Consider the following 12,158-nt stretch of genomic DNA (forward strand, 5'->3'; position numbering starts at 1 on the left):
CACACAAGTAAAGTGAGTTTAGGTCTTTATGCAAATATACTGTACGTTAAATATTATTATCATGACAATTCATCATTCATTAAAAACGGATTTTTAAACCTAATTTTCTTTATATTTTACTTTATATTTTTCCTACTTTCAGTGTTTCTCTTTACTGTATTTTTCAGTTTTCCGTATTTATTACTGTACATACTGTAATACATTGTTTTTATATAAAACCGCATATAAGCATTACAGCTACTGATATTATACCTTACAGTTTAAACTATCTATATTTTTTCCCTCTTTTCCCTAGATTTTCCTTTTTTCCCACCTCTCTTTTTCTCGCATACCTCTTCTACTTCTGGAACCAAGTAGGAGCTTTCTAATAAGTTCCTTTCCCATGCCTCCCTGGGCCTGTTATATTTATAGTGCTCATAATTCATTTACTTAGCTTGAGTTTGCTGACAGATCCCCTTTTGCAGTGCCTGCCATGACCGTTCTCACAAATTTGATTAAATAGAGCAGGGAAGCTTAAAGCTTTGTGTCTGCGTCTGTCTGATCAAAGCCCACTGGCTGTCTCTCGCCTGTCATTTGGGGTCAGTCTTTTCTCACACGCATGGTGAGCTATGAGTTCTTATGGTGCGACATCTAGGACCGGCTCTGTGCTTGGAGAAAACAGGCAGTGTTTGCTTTATCCCTGTGATATGCTCTCATGGGAGAGTGTGTATTGGGAGCCATGGCACACTTGCATCCCAATGATGGCTGCTGGAGCAGATAAAGATGGGTTTCTCGTAAAGCCTGGATTGGCCTACATGACATTTTTAAGCGTGGGAGTGGAAGGGGTTGCTAAAATATCCATGCGTGTCCCTCTTCCCTCTTTTGAAACATCAGTGCAAGTCCGTCTTTACTTTTTTCCCCTCTTCCTACCACCCTTCCTTTCCCTTTTGTATGTTTTCCGAGATGATATAGGGTTATGGTGGGCTTTAGGAGCCAAGGCAGTTTGAAATAGGTTTTCAATTAAAAAAAGCAATTCAGCCGCAGTTTAAGCAGAGGCCTCTCTCTCCTTTTCCGGATGGGAAGATTTGCATAATTGTTCCATAATGCCCGAATTAGCATCTGTAAATCTTAATTTGATAATGCATCTTCTTGTCGAGGTGGCAGGCCGAAATTGGATTATGGGCTTGGATCTCATTAGCGCTATTTGACAAAGGTCGTTTTCATAATACCAGTATGTCATCAACTGCGATTTCGAACAAATTAATTCCTTTTTATAATTCTCTCCTGGCTGGAAGTCATTCCCCCCTGCCTCTTTTGTCCTTTTGCTGTCATTTTCTGTACATTTAAAGGCTTAGATCTTATCAGCACACTAAAAAATACACACGAATATGGTGAGTGAGGCACAGTGCTGTTTTTGAATGTATTTTTACTCTTTTACTGGCATTCATGCTGTTGTTGAATCAGCAAAAGTCAGTGTGAGCCTATTTGACATCTCATCAGGTATCGTGCAGTCTTTTTTCTGCCGTTTGACTGTTTCCCACAGCGTGACACTGCATCTCTGTTCTCTTTTCTCACAGGAAACAAGGATAAACTGCATCCGCATCGCCCGTAAAGGTGAGTTATTCAATGCTGATGCTACAGAACTTTTTTTGTAGAAGTACTGTGCAGTTTTGTACTAAATAGTTTTTTGAAAGACTGTGTGAGGTGAATTTACCTACTGTATGCAGGGTCGAAATCAACATACTGAGAATTAACATAAATTTAGAAAATGTACGGCCTATAAATATTTCTTACCAGCCATGAAAGTATATTTTGTATTATTTTTTTTTATAAAATATGTTGTTGTAAATATGATAATGTGATTTAAAGACCCCCTGTGGTGAAAATCAAGCTTTTAATGTTGGTTATGTTTACGTCTTTGTGGTGTGTTTAATATGCTTTAAGACAAACCATGTGCAAATTCATAAGTCAACACCATTGCTAGGTTTTTTTCTCCTTAAAACTGCAGTGAACCAAAGGCAGTCTCAAAAAAGATGTTTGAAATTGCAGTTGTTCTGTCACAAACTACCTTGTAACCAATCACGTCAAAGTGCGGGCGGGCTTTAGCATATCATTAACTGCTGCGAAGCAGGGGAGTCTGCCAGGTTATGGTATATTTGTCTGTTGATATGAAAAATCAGGTAGATTTGGCAATATAGTGGGTGAATTGAGTATATGATGTTGTATTACCATGTTACGATGAACTAAATGCCTTTCTGCACTAACGTTCTAAGTTGTTCAAAGCATTTCTGATTTTTAGAAGGCAGATTGAGATTTCGAACGGGAGCATGGTTTGTGTAACATTAGCAACGCATTATTAGCTTTGATAATGTAGTCAAGCAAAAGGCTAATCATATTAAATATGTATTCTTGTCTATTTGACTATAGGATTATACTCATAGTTGATTCTAAGGATCAGAGAACGGTAGAAAATATGGCCATAAAATCAATTGTCTTTGTCACATTAGTGGGAAAAAATTACAATACCTATTTAAAAAATGAAGAGAATACAAAGAGTTAAAGTTAAAGTATAGTGGAGTGGCCACAAATAATAAAACATAAAAATTGTAGTGGATTGGATGTAGGCCTATGCTGTTATTCTGACTGCACGAGTGGAGGTTATTTTTCAGCTTATATTTGCTATTCAGATTCACTTATTCACAATGTTACATGCCTGAGGGTCACAGCTTTTCTAAGATGTCATCAGCATTCGACTTCCAGATCCCACTGGAACTAACAGTTTGCTGCAGGCGGATGGTGCACCAGTGTTGTTTTTTAGCATCAGAGACATTAAAAAGAGAGCACTTGAATGGGAGAAATTGTTACGCTAAATATGGCAACTGTAGTCCCGCTTTAGAGTTAAACGAGTCAGTTGCCTTATTGATAGAGCCACTGCAGCAACTGTAGGTCTTAATGGTAACATGATTGTTTACTCTAAATAGAATGTGTATGCACCTTAGCAGGACTAGCCTGAAAAATAAATTTTTTAATGATTTAAAGGTGCTGTATGTAACTTTTCTACTAAAATGAATCCTTTTTTTATTGCATGTGTGTGAAGGGGTTGTAATCTCACATTAAAATGATCCACTTTGCGGGTTTTGCTATTACCTCGGAAAGCAAGTATTCTTATTTCTATGTGAAGGTCCCGGGTCGGATTTACCGCAAAATCCAGTGACGTCACCTGCATGCGCGCTCCCGAGCCTCTCGCCTGATCTAGCCTACTGACTTTGCACTCAACAGCGACGACACTGCAACTTATGACATGGACTTATGACTTATGCAACTTATGACATGTCTGATAACACTAAGAAACGACCTGCTCCCAGCACAACACAGACTCCAACACAAACTCCACATATTGATAAAAAACAAAAAAAACATTTTTTTTCTGCTGAAGCTCGTAAGGCCAGACGTGAATCGGACGAATTTCGGGTGAAAACACGGATCAACATCGGCAGGGCATTTGAATCATGGAGAAACCTTATCTACAAACCTAGAATGTACATTTCCTGAAGAAAATGTGAAGTGGTGCTTGCAGTGGCAAAATTCGGCACGGTTGATACTATAGGGTTCCGTACTTATCATGGTACAGGCATGGAGCATTACTGTAGTTCAACGTCAAGCTGATAAAAGTAGCCTATTATTGTAACGTTGCAGTGGGAGTTTACCTGAGTTTCCAGCATGTTGTGTGATGCTTTCTCCTGTGTGTTGCGTCTCAGTCTGGAAGGTACCCACAGTGCCGTTTATATACTGTCTATGCACAGTGCTCGCTCATAAATTCGAGCACGGTCAGCACGCGCAATGGCAAGAGTACCCGCTTGTAAACTTATTGGTTGCAATCTGAAACATCACCGCTAGAGGTCGCTGAATCCTATATACAGCACCTTTAAACTTTAAAAAAATATATATTTCATGATTTAAAAATAATAATTTATACAAACTAAGTTTATCAAGTCATTGTTGTCAGATTCTATAGCTGATTTGGGATATGTTATAAGAACTTCACTTCGCAAGCAGATGTGGGCCAAATTCTCACAGTGGCAGAATACAGATGACATTCCTGTATTTTTGTCATTTGGTTATTTAAGTGACAAACCGCATTCTATACTGTAAGTCCGTATAAAAGTCCGTTAAAAATGGCCCAATGTACTGTGTTAATATGAAGTGTTTTACCCGTATTTTGAATTAAACATTGCATTTTGTTGTGTTTTAGTGTTAAAGGCATATCTGTCAAATTGACGGATAATGTCCTGTACCTGTACACTTTAAGAACACAATCCATAGAAAACAAAAACAATATGGATTTCCCCATTCAAGTAGTGACTGAGTGATCTTACTTGGCCTAAAGGGACGCTGCTTGGTATTGGTTTCAAAGTGGTTTCCCTCTTCCAGCTCAGTAGTCCAGCTCTATGATCATTGCTCAAACCTTTCAGAGCTGTACCACTGAGAAATACTCCATAACGGTTCACTAGCTAATCTTACATGTGCACTTTTTCCCCCCAAGCACTCAGATTTCCAACCTGAGTTGCGAACATCCGTGAATTCCGTAAAGGGCACAGAGTGTACGGCTTTGGGATGTGTATTGGTTTACAGTGAAATTTTGCGTCTAGACACAAACAGATTTTTCCTTTATACATCCCCCGCCCCCTTTCTCTTCTGGAGACAAGGGCACTAAGGGAGAACAGGTCACTCTTTCATCATGTTTGTTTTGGTTGCTTGCGGTAGGGGAGTGGACTGTATCAAAGCAGATTTGTCTGGGGCAGGCAGTCTAGGCAAAGACACGTCGCAGCACGCAGACAGAGAGAGATCGGTTTTCGGGTCCCTGTCCGGTCAGGAGACAGACCTTCACATCAAACACCACTGATGGAGTCACCTGTGCCTGTCAATATATGCTACCATCTGTCAGGCCCTTCAGAGGAAGATGAAAACTTTCAGGAGGCATAGATTCCTGTCAAGGCAACAAAAAAGAACTGCACTACCCTCTATCGAACGGCATCAGGGTTCAGTACGAGCAGGGCGGTATTGTAGTCTTCGGCGTTTGACGTTAGTGCGCACAGCCTCCCGCTTAAATTCGACCTGGCTTTCTTTTTGAGACTGAGTGACTGAGGGTGACGACTAGCCTTCTGAGCATGAAGCCAATAGGAGGAAGTGGACATTTTATGCCAGTTTTGCCATCCCATCTGCTCATTGGGCACAGACAGATACACATTTGGTATGTGGGCTAACACGCCAACATATTGATGAACAGAATAGAGCTCTCTCGACTTTCCCAACAGGAAAGAACGATTAAACAAATTAACTGTGCGCTAACAAACAGAAGGACAAGAAACAGTTTCACTGTGTTTTAGTCATTTATTAGGGTCTCTCAATGACAAGAAGGAACCCAACTTGTCAACAAAATCCATTATTTGAGGCTGTTGATTTTGATTGGCCACATAAATTTCCTATGAATCAACGATCAAGGTCCAGAAGAAAATGAGCACCCTGATGTGCTCAAAATGCAACCGAATTGCATAGTTTTACAAAACTAAGCTGCCAAGACTCCAATTTCCTTGCACAGGTGACAGTTTAATTAACATTCCCTTGGCAATCTTCACAGAACAATAGACTTTCATTGTAACTCCAAGTGCTAATTTCCACTTTTGGTGCGCTCAGCAGGTGCTCACATTAATCTTGAAACAAATTTCATGCCTGTGTTGGGCTTAATTGATATTCTGAAAGGTAACTCAGCATGGCGATAAAAATCTGATCAGGTTTGCATCAAACTTTAATGGATGTTTTCCCATCTATATTTCCTGTGATGAATATATTTAATACCTCATTAAGAATACCTCTTGATATTGCGAAGATTATGCATGAACTATGCAGATTATGCATTTGTATTTTATCTTATGTTTGGAGCATTGTACCTACATGTTATCGTATGGTTATTATGTTGACACAATATCCTATATCATTGTCTTTTTTTCTTTTTTTTTTATGCTTTAAGGTTTATGCTTAAAGTGAATTTTTTTTTTTTTTATGTAATCTAATGAGATTTTGCTTCTTAATATGCTAAGATATTGTTGCTTGTCCCAAGACAAAAAGAATCAAAAAGAAAATATTGATAAAAATTATATAAAATATTATCTTTTTTTTTAATTTGAATTAAAATTGTTATATTTACATTTCACACTGTTTCGCCATTTTTGGAAAAGAGTTTTGTTTTTTAGCAGTTTTTAGAGCATTTAATTGTAGATCTAGATCAGATCCCTTCACTGCTGACATCTGAAGTATATGTATATTTAATATTGTTATCAGTCTGATACAGACACACACTGTATTGGTGCCTTAGATACAAATCTGTGCCTGTGTCTGTGAAGATATGCACCAAAAAGCACTATACTCTATAAAAAGGATAGTTTCGATACTTTGTGGTTGGGTTCTTTTCAAAAGGTTCCTGTGGGAGTCTGACTTCTCAAGTCTAGAGTAATGTGGGGGTCTCCATGGGGGGGTAGTGAAAGTATAGTCTCTGTTGTCTTAAGATGTATAAAGTCTATCACATAGAAAGTTGCATTGGATTGAAAGGGTAGGAATGGTCTTGAATTACGCTTCTTTAAATAAACTCTTCTCCGTCCAAGCGCTTTGAAAAATCTGTCATCTGTTATCTCTTATATCGTTACAAACCTGTATGACTTTCAAAAATAAATGTTAAGTGGAATTATGCTGGTCACTTTTTGTCCATGCTGTTACAAAGAAGGCAGACTGAGGCTCTTAAGCTTCAAAAATCTTTTCAGTAAATGATTCATTGTAATTAAAACGACCAGCACAATCTTTAGAATTTATCCTTTTGTTTTCCACTGAATAATCAAACCTGTGCAGGTTTGGAACCACATGAGGGTAGGTATATAATGACTTTTTTTTTTGAATGATTGTATGTGCTCAATCCAATGCCATTCTGTTACTCCAGTCAACAAAAAAAAAAAAATAAAAAAAAAAGCTCCTCAGTTTTCAGAAGCATTTGCTTCCCAACACGGAGTGAACCGTTGTCGCAGAAAGATGGGGAAGTTTTGAAACTGCCTTTGGCATTTGAGGGAGCAGAGAGCGCCATGGCAAATTCTTTTTCTTGCCGCCCCACATCCCTCCACATGCTTATGATTTATTTTTAGCCATGGCCTTGCATGGAGAGCCCTAAAGCAGACCTTTTTCCTCAGGCCTCAGCTCACTCTCTTTTTCATAGAACCCTGCAGCTTTCAGGCCACTGAGACCTTAAGGAAGCGCTAACACCAGGCTTCTAGCACTAAAAAGATCTCTAGTCCCTCTTCAACAAGACATACAGTAGGACTCCCACTGTGATTTGACTAAGGAGACATGGCCCCATTGGCAAGCAAACCACTATCAGTTTAAATAGCTTCTGTGTGGTTGGAAATTACACTCAGTTTCTTGTCATTTGCAGAAAACGGTTGGATTATGTCACAGGTTGTTTGCTTGTGAGTTTATCTTTCTTTCTTTTCTTTTTTTTCCATTAGTCATACTGTAAGTTGATGTGGCAACAGACCTGCTTGCCTCTGCCAATTAAATAAATAGTGTAACAGCCGAAAGTCTGCCTCGAGGAAAATGTCTGCTTGATATATTTCATGGACCACTTGATTGTAAATTATACTTTTGCATCTTAATGTGTCTCGCATAATTCCTTCTACTGTTGCAATATGACATGAAGCCAAAATGTTATTTTTTTATGGCATAGATGAGAGTAAAGAGACAGAAAATATCAGATATTTTATCATCAAAAAGCCTATTGTACCTATATTTTGTTCAAATTAATAAAAAATATTTTCTTGTTAGCCTTTTGCTTAGACGTTTTGATTGGCAGGTTAGCCTGTGAGCAGCATGCCACGTTATCAGGCTAATTATTATTTTTTTTATTCTGTTGTTTATTCATATTTATAATTAGCTTTTATCATTTGTATTATTTTTAAAATATTTATATTTAGCTTTCATTTATTTTGATCTCAGTTTTCGTTTAGTAATTTTTGTTCTTCAACTTTAACATATTTCTGTTACCGTAATTGCCTAAGCAACGTTCATTTACTGTACATGTGATATTACCGAAAAGTTTTTTTTTTTTTTTTTTTACAATAACAACACTTTATTTTTTATTTTATTTCAGTTTTATTTCAATTACAGAAAAGTTTTTAATAGTTTTCGTTTTTTTAACAATAACAAATTCTTAAGACAACCTATATTAAACAGTAGTATATAATTTCAGCATATAGTTCTGTTAGCCAATGAAATAGCTTTTTGGTCCAAGGAAGATTAGGAAGTATATATTTGAATTCTGTCATATATCATTTATCATAATCTTGTACAGTATATGTTTTATTATGTTTAGGATGTGGCACACAACCTCATTTGGAAAACCCTGTAACTATTGTACTTAAATTTGATGTTTTTGTGAAAACAGCAGAATATACAGAATTCCATTCATGTTCACACATTCTCATCAGCACATAAAAACCCACAAAAACATCAACACAAAAACATTCCCGTACAAGCATGAGTGTGTGAAAACGGTATAAATAGCCCAGCTGCTGCGTGTCCAGGTCAGGGCAATTTGCCTCGGGCTCTGCTGCATATGCACACTTTCTCTTTGCTCTCTCTTGGATCACACAGTCTCATTTTCTGGTGTGACAGAGAGTCATGCTATCCCCAGGAGCCGCCAATTGTGAAATGACCCCTGCCCACACGCTGTCAATGGAGACAGGTGCCTGGGATAAATAGCTAACCGGGTGCAGTTGGTACTCGCGCCACAGAAGAGGCGTGCAATCTGCGTGGTACAGTAGAGAAACATCTCATGATGAGAGATAGAAGGAGCCCTCAGAATTGCCAGAGATCTTTCATTTCTTTCACCATGACTGCATTTTGGGTTTTGGGCCTAGATTGTAGAGGCTATTTACTCAGATTGTCAATTTTGGCTTGCCGTGTGCACTCTTTCTGTCAGTGGATGGCCATAGGTCTCTTGTTTTCTGTTTTTCACTTTTAATATCTCTTTAAACCTGCAGAAGAATCCAGCTAAAATCAGCTTTTCTGTTTTACATGGTTTCTAGCTTGGTACAAGCTGGTTTAAGAGCTTGATCAGCTGTACTCATGTCAATGCCACGCCATCCATTTGCTTGACACATCTAATTTTTCTGTCTTCACCTTGTCACTGTCCTATTAGTCAGCCAACCACTTTTTAGCCCTGTTAGCTCTTAAGTCACACTAAGAACGGTAACTATAAAGATAATGACACATTTTTTTTTTTTTTTAGAAGAGTTCACTGCAGTTCTGCGCGGTCCGCCACTTTAAATGCTTGAGCTGTTTAAAGTCGGGTGGATTCTGATTGGCTGCCAGTGTTTGTATCTTTCATCAGCTTGAAAAATCGCTCTGAAAGTGATTCCAATTATATCGTTCCTCTGTTTTAGTAGTGGTATGGACTGTCCAATTATACCATTATTAAAACTTTATAGATATTCTTATAGTTATTGTGTGAATGGGCCTTTAGTATTGAGATCATGATTAATATAGCTGTGATCAGTGTGACCATCTTAATCTGGTGCAGTATAAACTATAAAATATGGCTATTTTCCTTCAGGCCTCATTTGAATGTCTTTCCTTTGAATGTATTTGTTTTTGATTTCTTTGCTGGTTAATATGTTAATTCATGCTTGTTTATATGTATGTAAATAATTGCTGGTGTCCTCAAAAGTTGTGTGTGTGTGTGTGTGTGTGTGTGTGTGTGGTGTGTGTGTGTGTGTGTGTGTGTGTGTGTGTGTGTGTGTGTGTGTGTGTGTGTGTTCTTTAGCCGCCTGTAAAGACCATCAGCGAGCTCTTGAAGTCACTCAGCGCTCAGAGGAGATGGGGCTCATCCTAGGAGTGTGTGCTGGTGGGCTGGTGGTCCTTATACTGCTACTGGGGGCCATTATCATAATCATTAAAAAAGGGTGAGTTCTACTGGTCAGGATGAAGATGTGAGAGCCAAAGCATGCTGAAATGCAAATTGTATTTGTACATTTAAGTCACAATTTCACATGCAATTTCATTGTCATTGCATTAGGTTTCATAAAACAAATGAAATTAAAAAGTTTCATTTAAAATTTTTGGGGTTTTCAAAATAAATGAATGCTTTTATTCTGCAAAGATGCATGAAATTGATCAAAAGTGACCGTAATGACGTGTACAATGTTACAAAAGGTTTATATTTGAAATTAAAGCTGTTCTTTTTAACTTTCTATTCATCAAAATCCTGAGTCACAATAGTAATCATTTTTTAATCATTGTAAATTGTAATAATATTTCACAATATTACTGTTTTTGCTGTATTTTGATCAAATAAATGCAGCTTTGGTGAGCATGAAAGACTTCTTTCAAAAACATTCATATTTTACCGAACCCAAACTTTTGAACGGTAGTGTATATTTTTATGTTTTTAAATTATTTTTCAAATAAAAAAATATATATATACTGTATATATATTTACGTATATTATATTTAATTTTGTATGCAGTGACATTCATACATTTTTATATGATATGTGTCCGAAAACTTTTTTGGCGTCACTGTACTGTATGTGTTGCAAAACAAAGAAATACTTCAAATTTTCCTGTGCCTTTATGTTGTAGATGCTGACAGTTATAAGCTTGTGGGCTATTTTAAAATATTTCTTGTGAATGTCCTATTTAAATGAGACTTAATCTGTTCCTGAGAGACCAGGCTATTGTGCGTTCAGCTATGACTAACTTAAACCTACCCATTGCAGTTTATGACTTTGATTATTCGGCTCAGTCAAAGGGCACCCAGGTGTTCTCCCCTGCGTTCTCACGTGCATCGGTGGAGAGATTGCCAGGGGTTTTCATCTTCTGAGATTATCTGAGTGTGAAATATTTAATTAAAGAGAAATGCAATTCAATTACTCACTTAATTAGGCCCTGCCCGCTGCCGCCCTGAACCAGAAATGAGCCCGTAATTGGGATGGAAAAAGTGTGCTTTCAGAGATAATTAGCCCACGGTTCTCAAAAGGTCATCAGATCCCTTGGCAAATGAGAGACATGGGCCTCTCGTTCCTCAATCACTGGAGATGAATCTACGCAATGGTCATCTCATATATTCATCTTCAGCAACCGATAAAGACCATTCACATTCTGTGTTTCATATGAATTTCTCACATGCATGAATAGTGATTGCCTAAAGGCTGCTATTTTAGACTTTAGCCTGTTTTAGATGGTTTATTGCTGTTTAGTCTTGCACGATAAACTGATTATTAAGCTAATTATTTTTATGTCCAATTTACTTATTTAAGAAAATATTATATTATATAATATAAATATATAATATAATATTTTGTCTAAAGAAATAGTGTTCTACATCTCTTAAAATGTTATACCAATAGTAAAATGATGGCCTGGTTTCACAGACTGGGCTTAGATTAAGCCAGGATTAGACCTTAGTTTAGTTAGGGCATTTAAGTAGCTTTTATAAACATGCCTTTAAAAAAAAAAAAAAAGCATTACTTGTGTGCATCTTGAGACAAAACATTGGCACTGACATAAAATATTTAAAATATATCAGTGCAAGTTGCTTTCAGTTAAAACAGCTCAAAGAAACATTTTAGTCTGGGACTAGGCTTAAGCCTTGTCTGTGAAACAAGGGGTGAGATTAATAATAATAATGAAGTATTCTTTTTGTTGTTATTTTTTTATTATAATTAGAAAATGTATTAAATAAAATATAATTGACTATTTCGTCTAAAAATCTCTAATCTCAACAAAAAACAATAAGATGCATTCCTTGCTGATTTCAGTGATTAACCTGGTGGACCAACATGTTTACACTACTGGTCAAATACTTGGAATAGATTTTGTATTGTATTTTAATATATTTTAAAATGTGATTCACTGTATTCCTATAATGGCAAAGCTAAATTATAAAATATATTAGAATAGAAAACCAGTTATTTCCAGTTAACATTTCACACTATTATGCTTTTTACTGTATTTTTTAAGCCTCTGTTACCATAGGAGTAAGAGATTTCTTCCAAAAACATTTTAAATAAAACTTAATTATTCCAAATTTGTTACCGGTAGTTTAGGTATGCTAGCTAGACTACATTGGTTAAGCTGGAG

General features: G+C 36.9%; 1 protein-coding gene across 8 annotated transcripts in view; it reads left to right on the forward strand.

The window, feature by feature from the left end:
* ptprub (protein tyrosine phosphatase receptor type Ub) overlaps positions 1-12,158 on the forward strand; it is a 214,193-nt gene that overhangs the window by 161,473 nt on the left and 40,562 nt on the right. For all 8 annotated transcript variants that reach the window (XM_081389782.1, XM_081389784.1, XM_081389785.1 and 5 more), the window contains exons 13-14: positions 1,557-1,593; positions 9,842-9,980. In XM_081389782.1, coding sequence (XP_081245908.1) covers positions 1,557-1,593; positions 9,842-9,980 — 176 coding nt within the window. The remainder of the gene's footprint in view (positions 1-1,556; positions 1,594-9,841; positions 9,981-12,158) is intronic.

Source organism: Scardinius erythrophthalmus (assembly GCF_964197995.2).
Source record: "Scardinius erythrophthalmus genome assembly, chromosome: 16".
Classification (NCBI taxonomy): Eukaryota; Metazoa; Chordata; class Actinopteri; order Cypriniformes; family Leuciscidae; genus Scardinius; species Scardinius erythrophthalmus.